The sequence below is a fragment of the Cotesia glomerata genome, linkage group LG10, assembly GCF_020080835.1.
Source record: "Cotesia glomerata isolate CgM1 linkage group LG10, MPM_Cglom_v2.3, whole genome shotgun sequence".
NCBI classification, from domain to species: Eukaryota; Metazoa; Arthropoda; class Insecta; order Hymenoptera; family Braconidae; genus Cotesia; species Cotesia glomerata.
The window spans coordinates 5941363-5956252 of NC_058167.1; the positions used below are offsets into that span (position 1 = coordinate 5941363).

Here is a 14890-nt window from a genome sequence, read left to right on the forward strand (position 1 = left end):
AAGGCATTTTGTGCTAAGTACTGATTATTCTTATTATAGTTTCTATCACGTCTATCATTCCTTATATGGTTTAGAATCTCACATTATTAATCTAACTTCTATTAGTTCCCTTGTCCTTGTCTAGTTTTACCTCTAGGAGTTTTGGATATTATTATTATTATTATTATTATTATTATTATATTATTATTATTATTTATAATCTTACTTTTGATCCTGCCATCCTTGCACTCTGAACCCTTATGAGATCTTATCTCCTGACAGTAGTAGCAGAACCACAAATCTTTTGACAGGGGACAATTTTCAATTCTATGTCCAGGTTTGGCACATCTATGGCAGTTCTTCTTGCCGTGAAACTTTGCAGTCTGAGCCTTAATTGTCTCTTCTCCCTCGTTGGTTTTTTTCTCGGCTTCTAGCTGTAGAATAAAAGATTTCATTTCATTTATTGTCATCTCTTTTGAATGAGACCTTTTAATGAAATCTGCGGACATTAATTGAGGGTTTATTGGGGTTATAGCTTGATAGAACGCAGATCTAATTTCTTGCTCAGTTAGTTGTTCCCCATCTCCACAAGATTCATATTCTTTAATGATTTGGTCAAATCTTTCACAGAAATCATTGACCTTTTCATTCTTTTTCATCTTAATTGAATACAATCATTTCCTAACAGAGCTTGAAGTAAGATTTATCTGTTTTTTTCTACAAGCTTTGATTCTCTTTAAGACTTCTACAGGTTCAGAAATGTCAAAAATTTTCTTGTGATAATCTTCATCTAAATGATTAATAATAATATCTCTAACCAGACATTTTCTTTTATGAATTATTGAATTTGGTAAATTATTTTCATTACTATTATTTTCGTCTATTACATCTAATCAATCACAACTAGTTAGTTCTGATTTTAAGTAATCAAACCAAATATTATAATTTGATTTTTGGGTTAACTTATACTCTCTTCTAATATTAATCTCATTTTGATTTAACAGTAATGCATCTTTAACCAAGTTCAATTCTCTAGTAATATTGTTATTCCCATTTGTAGCTTCTAATTGTGTTCTATCTGGGATATTAGGAACTATATGTGAATCTTTTACCTTAGTTGCTTCTATTTTAGCCTTCTCCCGATCTAGCTCTGCTCTACGCCCATCTACCGTCATTTTAAGAGCTTTAACTAGTTCGTGAGTGACTTCTTCTAATCGTTTCGCAGCTCTACCGAGTGTTGCTGACATCTCGCGAGTCTGTTTGTTGGACTCGACCATCAGCATCTTCATATCTTCAAATTCTTTGCTACCAACCATTACCATTTTCTCACAGCTGACAATCTTGGCTTTGGTATTTTCATTCTTATTTTTATTATTATCGTCTTCTATATTTGTAAACATATAATCTTAATTAGTATCTGGAATTTTGTTAACATCTAAGCATCTTAATATCTAAATAGGCCTCATCTAACTATTCTTAAACACTTTTATACTTCTTAGAGTGTCTTCTAGTTTAGTTTACAGCTTCTAAATTATTCTATAGTCAATACTTACTTGTCGACTGGTCTGATTTGACAGGTGTTGAGAAATTATTCATCTTAACCTGTAACTCTTGTTCATCTTTATTCTCATCAGTTGTTTTTGATGGTCCTGCATTGTCATTATCTGTTGTATGAATTAATCCCTTGCGGAATTGTGACAGACTATGAAGGGTATCCATATTTTTCTCAATTTTGATTTTTAAGATTGGATTTTGTCCAACATTCTCTAGATCAGATGATGTTTTCTCAAAACTTGCGTCGCTGTCATAGTCGACCAGTTGAGCCTTTTCTTCCGACTCTGACATCTATTTCGGATTTTATGAAACAGAATTTAAATTTAATTAATTATACATTTAATTAATAATTTATCATCTAATTAATAATTTTTCATCTATCTCTTATTATTAAAATTCTAAAATTCTATTCGTCTAATACCAGATACTCTTCATAATTAATTCTGTTTCGTGCTTCTAAATTAAAATGAACGCACTGCAATTCATTTCAATTTGAAACGCAAGTTTGATCATCTACACAGCACCACCTCGAGTATGCACACCTATTTCAACGTACAGTTTCACGCACAGCAATGAAACAACGTTGAAGGCGGTTGATCACGCACACACTCGGGATACATTATGCAAACAAAACAACCTCACAAACTATAAGATACTTGATGCTGAACGCAACCATCGCATATCTCAAGTTACCGAAATATTTTGATATGTATTTTATATTGATCAATATTAATGACATGTCCAAATACATTTTTGTTTTATTTCAGAATTTATTAAGATTCATAATGAAATTTAAAATTTAATTCAAATCATCTTAAAACATCGTAGTCTACAATAGTTTTGTAGTACACGTGATTTTTATATACTGTTATTATGATGACGCCGTTGTCCGACATCTTGAAATTTTTCGCGCCTACCGGCTTCACCAGTTATTTCATCATAAGACAAAAGATAATCTACTCAATGTTAATCTCTTTGTCACAATCTTATATACTGAAAATTATTTTCAGAAATCTATAAATTTATTTAATTAAACAAATAAATATTTGTCAATTTTTTCTAAGTTGTCTAAATTGATCGTATATTAATACGTATTTATTGCGTTTTATCTTTTAGGTGCATGCATGATTCACTCATCTGTTAATTTCGTTTTATCTTCTTATTTTATTTTTGTAGATTTTATTTTCTAAAGTAATGTTCATAAATACTCTTACCTTACAATAAGTCACTTCCACAAAACTTATTATATTTTTAATAAATAAAATTACAAACGCTGTGTAAGCATACACTGGGCCTCAATAACCTGTGAGGAAGTGAATTAATTTAACACAACAGTTTTATATTTAATAATCTAAACGAATCTTTATTTATCTTCTAAATGATTAATAAATGATAATATGTTATCTTGAATAATTAACAATATTGTAATAATACAAAAAGAACGTAAAAGAATAATTATAAGGTGTATGCACGTGGCTGCACGTAGTACCGCCAAGAGTACAAGATATAAAGTAAGGTATAGAGAGTAAAGGGGAGAGGAGTCGTATGCGCCGTCGAGCGGCGCGCAGACCGACGCCAACTCACTAGCCATAATAATAATAATCTAGATATATAAAAAAATAGATCTCAGCAGACTTAGGTAAATTCGTGTCTTCTTAACAATTATAATCATAATTATAATAATATTTAGCAACCTTGCAGTCACTATGTGATTGCTATGACTTGTGAATTATAAAGAAATAAAACTTTGCTTCATTGAATAATGACTTTTGTTGAATTGCACTGTACTTTTTTAATTATTGACGTTTTTAAAGGTATAAGCTCATCCCCTTATTACACTTATTAAGAGTTTTGATTCGAGTACCCACACGCATTTTGATATATTTTCATGTACATAAATATATGAAAAATTGATGTAGGTACTCAAATGAAAGGTCTTCATAAGTGCAATATCGGAGTGAGTTTTTATCTTTAAAAATGTCAATAATGTACAAGATACAAGGCCATTTTTTAATTATCTATTTATAAATAGAGCACTTTCGAATGCAGCCCAAATACTTATCATGATAAATTGACTATCGGTGAGAATGATATAAAAACACGAACAGGCACAAATTTAAATTAAGACTTTTGCATTGACACTAAATTTCACTAAAAAAATTTATTTTATTGTATGACTATCTCGGAGACAAAATTTCTCTTATTTTCTCAATCACATAGATAGATATCAATAATAATAATAATAATAATAATAATAATAATAATAATAATAATAATAATAATAATAATAATAATAATAATAATAATAACTTGCTTGCTACGTGGCCTCCAAGCGGCGCATCGCGGGAAACGCAGACCATAACACCAGGTCTGTAGGCGAACGACGTAGCCGATGCAGTGGGCCAACTACCCACTGCATTGAAATACTGAGTTACAACAAGGCGTAATCTCAGAAGTGCTCCCCACAACCGGTCCTTTTCGGATGAGGACCATTCATCAGGTGGGAGGAGCACGCCGGACCCGATGAACGATGACGACCCTGGCGCTTTAAGGACTTTCTTTAAGTGGACGGAGGAACTACGAGTCGACCTCTTGGTGTGCTACCAACGTAGCGAGCCGGGGGTGAGCGGATATATGGCCCGGATGCACACTCTTTGGAGTGATATGCATCCGGAGCTAGAGCATTTTACGCCTAAACACCTGCGTAATTATGCCGCTTATCTTCGGCGTAATAGAAGATCGCTTGTGCCGGATAGAAGGCAGTCTAATAGACTTTCCTTTCCGGCGCAATTACAGCAAGAGCGACGCCGTTCCTCCTTGGATGACAACAATCCCTTTATAGGACGGCAAGTAAGTATATCTAAAAAGATAACTTACTCCCAACAACAGCTAGAAGCGGTAAATGAAGATCTCCGTGCAAACATCCTGGAGGATTCCACCCTGCTCACTTTGAGCCAGGTTGTGTATGGTGCAGCAGTTTCGGCTTTTCCGAGAGAGAGACATTGTCTCTCGATCGAGGCAAGGTTGAGACAGCGCATCTCACAACTTGGACTCAAAATTGACAGATCCCGGAAACAGGTCTCCCGCATTCAGTGTGTGATTGAGTTTGAAACAACTCAAAGAGCATACATGCCCCGAATTCGGCGCATTGCTGCTGAACTTCGGTGGCGTCATCACACACTGAATAAGAGTACTCTTCTTGTCATCAAGGAAGAGTCTCTCAATAAATTGCGGGCTCTAGTGACTGCCAAAAAGTCACTAGAGAAAAGGCTGAAGCGGTTGGTCGACAACTCGTTGTTTCGATCCAGCCCTTCACGCTTTCTGACATCAAAGACCGATGTTACCGGGAATTATCCAACACCTGAGCGGGTGGAAGCTTTTTGGACTGAGTTGTATGGAGATCAACCAAACGTGAACGCCAATACTCCGGCTCTGCACGACTTTAAAGCATTCTGTCGGGAACACCGTAGACAGAATGCTGATGAAGAGAGCCCTGCAGTCAGTGTGAATGAAGTTCGTTCAGCTCTAAATGGCAGCAAAAATTGGGCTGCCCCGGGACCAGATGGCATAAATGTCTTTTGGTGGAAGAAGTTTACTTCTACCCACCTCCATCTGGCCCGTATATTTACATCGTACATTAGAGCTGACGAACCGATTCCAGACTGGCTCGTGGAAGGGCGAACCGTACTGATACCAAAAAAAGGTGACTTGTCTGACCCAAAGAATTACAGGCCTATCACCTGCTTGAATGCGGTATATAAAATTTTTACAAAAATTTTAAACAACCGTATTTTGCATGAGATAGAACCTGTATGGCAACAGATATATGAACAGCGTGGCAGCAAAAGAGGCCTGTCAGGTTGCAAAGAGAACTTGATAGTTGATCGATGTGTCACACAAGATGCGATCTACTATCAACGCAACCTGTCAATGGCCTGGATCGACTATCGCAAGGCATTTGACTCAACTTCTCATGAGTTGATTTTATATCTCCTCAAATGCCTGGGGGTCAATCCTGAAATAGTGGAATGCATTCGGCGTACAATGCAGCTCTGGCGAACGCGTTTTCACATTGGAAGTGGAAACGCATTGCACATAACCGGAGTTGTAGAGTACAAACGAGGGGTCTTCCAAGGTGATTCCTTAAGCCCTCTGCTGTTTTGCATCTCACTGCTGCCTATATCTGTTGCTCTCCGTAAAACTCGTGGGTACTCAGTGGGGCCTCCGGGTGATCGAAAATACTCGATTACCCATCTGCTTTATATGGATGACCTGAAGCTGTATAGTGCTGATGAAGATCATCTACAGGCGGCTTTTAACATCGTAGCAGAGTACACGCGGGATGTTGGAATGTCTTTTGGGTTGGACAAGTGTGCGGTCGTACATCTGGCGAGGGGTAAGTGCTCTGTTACGGGTGATGATGTCGAGTTGGTAGATGGGAGCGTTTTAAGACAATTAGACGCCGGAGAGTTGTATAGATATCTAGGAATGGAAGAGCACCGCATGCATGCGGTCTCCGAAGTCCAAGCAACTCTCCGTAGCGAGTATGTTAGGAGACTCCGGAAAATTTGGTCCTCCGAACTTTCCGGTAAAAATAAAGTCTCCGCTACTAACACGCTCGCTGTCCCAGTCTTACTATACTCTTTCGGTGTCTTAAAATGGGCCCGAAAGGATCTGCGAGATCTTGACATCAGAACCCGTAAGACTATCAACATGAACCGGAGCATGCACCCCAGTTCATCAGTCGCCAGATTATACCTCTCCCGGTCCATCGGTGGGAGAGGTCTGCAGAGTTTGGAGCGGCTGCATGATCGTTTGGTCCTGGGTTTAACACACGAAGTTGTCAATTTCACTGCAGACGAGGATGACTTTCTTATGCAAATTGTTCATAAACATGAGAATGCGCATAAGGGGTCGTTTTTGTATAAGGCAGCTATATATGCAGCAAGAACCCTTGGTCTTGGAGAGATAAACGCTTTTATGGAACTCCGAAAGGAGGAATTCAAGAGCGTCATCAGGAACGCCGAGGAAAAACTACTCCTAGGCGAACTGATGGACAAGTCCATGCACAGCGTGTTCTTCAAACACGTGCGTGATCATGGCTTGTCCACTCAGCTGACGTTTTCCTTCTTAAAGTCAGCTGGCCTGATGTCCGAGACTGAAGGGTTCATATTTGCTTGCCAAGATGGTGTCATTAACACTCTAGAATACCGTAGCAAGGTGCTCCAGGTGCAGCTTCTGGACACGTCATGTAGGATGTGTAAACAACACCCGGAGACGCTCATGCACCTTTTGTCAGCATGTCCTGTGCTGGCGAGAGGTGCATATATCCAGCGTCACAACGCTGCCCTGAGAGTACTGTACTACTATCTTCGTCATTACTACGGTATTGATATGACACCAGTGCTGCCTTATCTGCCAGGAGATATTCCCCAGGTTGTTGAGAATGACAGTTGCAAAATTTATTGGAACATGCCGTTTGCAACAACTCGGCGGATCGATCACAACAAACCTGGTATTGTGCTCTTCGACAAGGCTACTCGTGACATTTATGTCATTGAGTTCTCGGCCCCGGCTGAATTCAACATCTCAGCCAAAGAAGAGCACAAAAGACAGATATATCAGGATCTCCTGTTTGAAATTGGCAAACTTTACCCAGGTTACCGTGTCAAGCTCGTCGTCCTGATTGTTGGCGTCCTCGGAGGGATGAAACAGTCTTTTGTATCCTCACTGCCAGAGTTCCAGCTTGCTCATCAAAAGCTGAATTCTTGGCGGTCAGGATGCAGAAGGCTGTCATACTAAGTTCCCTCCGTCTACTTAGGAAAATGACTTTGGCCTGCTGTGATCACTAGCCGCCTTGTTGTGCGGAGTGGTACAGCAGTAATGGATGGAGCTCAGGCTGGGCCCTCGGAGAATCGGACTCCGGGGACAACCCCCCTGAGCATTTAATAACATAATAATAATAATAATAATAATAATAATAATAATAATAATAATAATAATAATAATAATAATAATAAGCGGTGCTTGCTACGTGGCCTCCAAGCGGCGCATCGCGGGAAACGCAGACCATAACACCAGGTCTGTAGGCGAACGACGTAGCCGATGCAGTGGGCCAACTACCCACTGCATTGAAATACTGAGTTACAACAAGGCGTAATCTCAGAAGTGCTCCCCACAACCGGTCCTTTTCGGATGAGGACCATTCATCAGGTGGGAGGAGCACGCCGGACCCGATGAACGATGACGACCCTGGCGCTTTAAGGACTTTCTTTAAGTGGACGGAGGAACTACGAGTCGACCTCTTGGTGTGCTACCAACGTAGCGAGCCGGGGGTGAGCGGTTATATGGCCCAGATGCACACTCTTTGGAGTGATATGCATCCGGAGCTAGAGCATTTTACGCCTAAACAGCTGCGTAATTATGCCGCTTATCTTCGGCGTAGTAGAAGATCGCTTGTGCCGGATAGAAAGCAGTCTAATAGACTTTCCTTTCCGGCGCAATTACACCAAGAGCGACGCCGTTCCTCCTTGGATGACAACAATCCCTTTACAGGACGGCAAGTAAGTATATCTAAAAAGATAACTTACTCCCAACAACAGCTAGAAGCGGTAAATGAAGATCTCCGTGCAAACATCCTGGAGGATTCCACCCTGCTCACTTTGAACCAGGTTGTGTATGGTGCAGCAGATTCGGCTTTTCCGAGAGAGAGACATTGTCTCTCGATCGAGGCAAGGTTGAGACAGCGCATCTCACAACTTGGACTCAAAATTGACAGATCCCGGAAACAGGTCTCCCGCATTCAGTGTGTGATTGAGTTTGAAACAACTCAAAGAGCATACACGCCCCGAACTCGGCGCATTGCTGCTGAACTTCGGTGGCGTCATCACACACTGAATAAGAGTACTCTTCTTGTCATCAAGGAAGAGTCTCTCAATAAATTGCGGGCTCTAGTGACTGCCAAAAAGTCACTAGAGAAAAGGCTGAAGCGGTTGGTCGACAACTCGTTGTTTCGATCCAGCCCTTCACGCTTTCTGACATCAAAGACCGATGTTACCGGGAATTATCCAACACCTGAGCGGGTGGAAGCTTTTTGGACTGAGTTGTATGGAGATCAACCAAACGTGAACGCCAATACTCCGGCTCTGCACGACTTTAAAGCATTCTGTCGGGAACACCGTAGACAGAATGCTGATGAAGAGAGCCCTGCAGTCAGTGTGAATGAAGTTCGTTCAGCTCTAAATGGCAGCAAAATTGGGCTGCCCCGGGACCAGATGGCATAAATGTCTTTTGGTGGAAGAAGTTTACTTCTACCCACCTCCATCTGGCCCGTATATTTACATCGTACATTAGAGCTGACGAACCGATTCCAGACTGGCTCGTGGAAGGGCGAACCGTACTGATACCAAAAAAAGGTGACTTGTCTGACCCAAAGAATTACAGGCCTATCACCTGCTTGAATGCGGTTTATAAAATTTTTACAAAAATTTTAAACAACCGTATTTTGCAGGAGATAGAACCTGTATGGCAACAGATATATGAACAGCGTGGCAGCAAAAGAGGCCTGTCAGGTTGCAAAGTGAACTTGATAGTTGATCGATGTGTCACACAAGATGCGATCTACTATCACCGCAACCTGTCAATGGCCTGGATCGACTATCGCAAGGCATTTGACTCAACTTCTCATGAGTTGATTTTATATCTCCTCAAATGCCTGGGGGTCAATCCTGAAATAGTGGAATGCATTCGGCGTACAATGCAGCTCTGGCGAACGCGTTTTCACATTGGAAGTGGAAACGCATTGCACATAACCGGAGTTGTAGAGTACAAACGAGGGGTCTTCCAAGGTGATTCCTTAAGCCCTTTGCTGTTTTGCATCTCACTGCTGCCTATATCTATTGCTCTCCGTAAAACTCGTGGGTACTCTGTGGGGCCTCCGGGTGATCGAAAATACTCGATTACCCATCTGCTTTATATGGATGACCTGAAGCTGTATAGTGCTGATGAAGATCATCTACAGGCGGCTTTTAACATCGTAGCAGAGTACACGCGGGATGTCGGAATGTCTTTTGGGTTGGACAAGTGTGCGGTCGTACATCTGGCGAGGGGTAAGTGCTCTGTTACGGGTGATGATGTCGAGTTGGTAGATGGGAGCGTTTTAAGACAATTAGATGCCGGAGAGTTGTATAGATATCTAGGAATGGAAGAGCACCGCATGCATGCGGTCTCCGAAGTCCAAGCAACTCTCCGTAGCGAGTATGTTAGGAGACTCCGGAAAATCTGGTCCTCCGAACTTTCCGGCAAAAATAAAGTCTCCGCTACTAACACGCTCGCTGTCCCAGTCTTACTATACTCTTTCGGTGTCTTAAAATGGGCCCGAAAGGATCTGCGAGATCTCGACATCAGAACCCGTAAGACTATCAACATGAACCGGAGCATGCACCCCAATTCATCAGTCGCCAGATTATACCTCTCCCGGTCGATCGGTGGGAGAGGCTTGCAGAGCTTGGAGCGGCTTCACGATCGTTTAGTCCTGGGTTTAACACACGAAGTTGTCAATTTCACTGCAGATGAGGATGACTTTCTTATGCAAATTGTTCATAAACATGAGAATGCGCATAAGGGGTCGTTCTTGTATAAGGCAGCTATATATGCAGCAAGAACCCTTGGTCTTGAAGGAGAGATAAACGCTCTTATGGAACTCCGAAAGGAGGAATTCAAGAGCGTCATCAGGAACGCCGAGGAAAAACTACTCCTAGGCGAACTGATGGACAAGTCCATGCACAGCGTGTTCTTCAAACACGTGCGTGATCATGGCTTGTCCACCCAGCTGACGTTTTCCTTCTTAAAGTCAGCTGGCCTGATGTCCGAGACTGGAGGGTTCATATTTGCCTGCCAAGATGGTGTCATTAACACTCTAGAGTACCGTAGCAAGGTGCTCCAGGTGCAGCTCCCGGACACGTCATGTAAGATGTGTAAACAACATCCGGAGACGCTCATGCACCTTTTGTCGGCATGTCCTGTGTTGGCGAGAGGTACATATATCCAGCGTCACAACGCTGCCCTGAGAGTACTGTACTACTATCTTCGTCATTACTACGGTATTGATATGACACCAGTGCTGCCTTATCTGCCAGGAGATATTCCCCAGGTTGTTGAGAATGACAGTTGCAAAATTTATTGGAACATGCCGTTTGCAACAACTCGGCGGATCGATCACAACAAACCTGATATTGTGCTCTTCGACAAGGCTACTCGTGACATTTATGTCATTCAGTTCTCGGCCCCGGCTGAATACAACATCTCAGCCAAAGAAGAGCACAAAAGACAGATATATCAGGATCTCCTGTTTGAAATTGGCAAACTTTACCGAGGTTACCGTGTCAAGCTCGTCGTCCTGATTGTTGGCGTCCTCGGAGGGATGAAACAGTCTCTTGTATCCTCACTTGCCAGAGTTCCAGCTTGCTCATCAAAAGCTGAATTCTTGGCGGTCAGGATGCAGAAGGCTGTCATACTAGGTTCCCTCCGTCTACTTAGGAAAATGACTTTGGCCTGCTGTGATCACTAACTGCCTTGTTGTGCGGAGTGGTCCAGCAGTAATGGATGAAGCTCAGGCTGGGCCCTCGGAGAATCGGACTCCGGGGACAACCCCCCCTGAGCATTTAATAACATAATAATAATAATAATAATAATAATAATAATAATAATAATAATAATAATAATAATAATAATAATAATAATAATAATAATAATAATAATAATAGCAATAATAAATTCATTCAAGACACACTTTTATTATTTCTTTATAGAAAAGTATAAAAATAGATTTTATTATAAATCTTTAAGTTATTTTTAATATTTCATATAATAATTATGAACGATTCCGCCACTTCTCTTTTCGTACGGCCATCCCTCACGTTCGCTGCTACGCCCTTTACAACGCCCTCTATTATTGCGATGACCTATACCACCTGCGAAGTGGCGACGACTGGATCCAGCTTAAAAAAAAGTGAATTTAATCAATTAAACTGGAATCTAATAATTAATGTTGTAGAGTGTTAAAAAACGTACAAGTTACAGTAGGTCCAACGGACGAATTTGGTCGCAGTTGCCACTGAGCTGCAATATCGTCAGCACTCTAGCCAGACGAAATATTTTGCGAGTTTCTCGGCACAAGTGGAAGATCTTCCAGTGGAACATTCGCTAGTGAATTTTCTGATGGATTAGCTGGCACATTTGCCGGTGGATTTGCTGGCGGATTAGCTGGCACGTTTGCTGGCTGATATCCTCGCGGATTGTCTGGAAAATTTGCTGGAATATTCTCTGGCGGATTCTCGAATAAATTTCCCGGTCGATTCTGTGGCAAATTTGCGGGTCGATTTGCTAGCTAATTTGCTTGCGGATTTGCTAGCCAAATTCCTGGTGGATTTGCCAGCCAATTTTCTGGTGAATTTGTTAGCCAATTCACTTGTGAATTTGCTGGCCAATTCACTTGTGAATTTGCCGGCCAATTCACTTGTGAATTTGCTGGCCAATTCACTTGTGAATTTCCTGGCCAATTCACTTGTGAATTTCCTGGCCAATTCACTTGTGAATTTGCTGGCGAATTCACTTATAAATTTGCTGGCAAATTTCCTGGTGGATTTGTCAGAAAATTTCCTGCTGAATTGAATATCAGGTTTGCTGGCAACTTTGCTTGAAAATTCGCATGCGGATTCTCTAGAAAATATCCTCGTGGATTTGCTGGTGGATTCTCAGGCATATGTCCTCGCAGATCGGCTGGCAGATTTGCTGGATTTTCTGGTGGATTTTCAAGCAAATTCGCTGTTGGATTTGCCAGCCGATTTGCTGGTAAATTCGCTGGCGGATTTGCTGGTAAATCCACTGGCGGATTTGGTGGCAAATCCACTGAAGGAAGCTCTGGTGGATTCTCTCGCTGATGTCCTGGGGGATTTGCTGGCAAATTCACTGGAGGAAGCTCTGGTGGATTCTCCCGCTGATGTCCTGCGGGATTTGCTGGCAAATTCACTGAAGGAAGCTCTGGTGGATTAGCTGGCAAATCCACTGGAGGAAGCTCTGGTGGATTCTCTCGCTGATGTCCTGAGGAATTTGCTGGCAAACCCACTGGAGGAAGCTCTGGTGGATTAGCTGGCGAATCCATTGGCAAATTTGCTGGTGGATTCTCTCGTTGATGTCCTGGGGAATTTTCAGCTGGATTTACTGGTGGCGGTGGTGATGGTGGAGGCATCATCAGAGCTGCACGTTCAGCTGCTTGTGGCATCATAGACGGGGCTGCAGGCGGAGCTACTGGCGGTGGTGGGATATACCAAACATTCCGATTGGCTTGTTGGTGTCCTAATTGGTAATGGAAACCAAAGTTTCGAGCCCAGTGGTTATTTGGTCCAACTACCCACTGCATGAAATTGTTGTTGAGTTCTTGTTCTGTCAAAAATGAAATTTGAAATTAGTAAAATCACGAATAATTTGCAGTCTTAATGCCATCACTCCCGAAATTTACAGAAAAAAATAGTGCTTCGACAGGGTCAATTACGAGTAACAATTATATTAATAAAATAGTTAAATACATTATCTTGACAATAGTATATAAAATATCTTGATTTTATAAACAAACAAGGGCATAATAATAAAAATAGTTCTTGAAATTATGCACAAAAAGTTTTTCAACTGTGAAGTACTCTTCGATGCTTCGAATCATGAGCCGTGCAATAGCATTTAACTATTTTTTTAATTTTTATAAATATTACATTGTTATCAATAAATAATAAATAAATCCGTCACGAATATCACTAAATTGTCAGATATCTGCTGATTTTAGCACTAATTTTTATTTACTTACGGGATATTCGTCGCCGTTGATCCGCCATTTTGTTCAAATCAAACTTAAAAAAACAACATTATAAACATTATAATTAACTGTTCTAAAATTTACTTAAATATATTTAAAACGATCTCTATTATGTTTTTTGGGAAGATGTTAGATATTTTAATTTATAATCATAAAAATACTGTGGCAAATTTTTTTTATTTCTTTAATTAAAAATAAATTATTATGGCTACTTACACACACGTCAACAACAATGAAAAAGAATAAACTATAAATGATAATTTGAATAACATTGATAATTTCACGTAGTCGAACTGATGTCAATATTCCGGTTCACCAATTGACAAAAATGGACTATCAGAATATTAAATTGGAACGTTTTCTTACCGACGAGTGGTACAGTGTTGCCATTTCGATGTAAGTGAAGACATCGCCAGTAATAAATTAATAATAATAAAGGTAGCTGACGTTGTTAATTTTTTAATTTTATTTCAATAATCAAATTAAAACAAAAAAAAATATTTTTTTTAATTGCACTTACAGTTTTTCAAGTTTTTTACTAATGAAATTTTTTTTTTATTTTTTTGTAATAATTTTTTGAATAAAAAAAAATTTTTTTAATTTTTAAATGTCGGGTAACTCAATTTTCATCTGACAGTACCTTATCAATACGCCGTTAAAAATAAAGTTATTCTGTATATTATCTGTATATTATGCGAAATTTTATTAAATTATTTATTGAATTAAACTTAAGTAAGCTATTATAATGCTTTTGGTTAGTCTTAGACTCTTTTTTGGAAGCATCATTTTATTTGATTTAAAATTTTTTTTGAGACGCATTAAAAAAATAAAATTTTTAAAATACAGTCAACGCTCTCTGTATTGGACCTCTCTGTATTTGACCGCTCTCTGTATTTAACCACATTCTTCCTCTGTATTTGACGATTTTACACAGCTCTCATGGACAAGGACGAGTCAAATACAGAGAATGGTCCTGTACGGGCGAGTCAAATACAGAGAGCGTTGACTGTAGCATGTTGTTAAGAAGACACGAATTTACCCAAGTCTGCTGAGATCTATTTTTTATATATCTAGATTATTATTATTATGGCTAGTGAGTTGGCGTCGGTCTGCGCGCCGCTCGACGGCGCATACGACTCCTCTCCCCTTTACTCTCTATACCTTACTTTATATCTTGTACTCTTGGCGGTACTACGTGCAGCCACGTGCATACACCTTATAATTATTCTTTTACGTTCTTTTTGTATTATTACAATATTGTTAATTATTCAAGATAACATATTATCATTTATTAATCATTTAGAAGATAAATAAAGATTCGTTTAGATTATTAAATATAAAACTGTTGTGTTAAATTAATTCACTTCCTCACAGGTTATTGAGGCCCAGTGCACGCTTACACAGCGTTTGTGATTTTATTTATTAAAAATATAATAAGTTTTGTGGAAGTGACTTTTTTAATAATAGAAGCCGAGAAAAAGACCAACGAGG

The 14890-nt window shown here is 39.9% G+C and overlaps 1 protein-coding gene across 1 annotated transcript; it reads right to left on the reverse strand.

The window, feature by feature from the left end:
- Nucleotides 1-12145: 12145 nt before the first annotated feature.
- LOC123273384 (vegetative cell wall protein gp1-like) lies at nucleotides 12146-13456 on the reverse strand. Its single transcript, XM_044740784.1, has 2 exons — nucleotides 13391-13456; nucleotides 12146-12975 (listed from the first exon to the last, which is right to left on the reverse strand). Exons 1-2 carry the CDS (start codon nucleotides 13416-13418, stop codon nucleotides 12146-12148), a joined length of 858 nt encoding a protein of 285 aa, XP_044596719.1. The 5' UTR covers nucleotides 13419-13456.
- Nucleotides 13457-14890: the final 1434 nt, after the last annotated feature.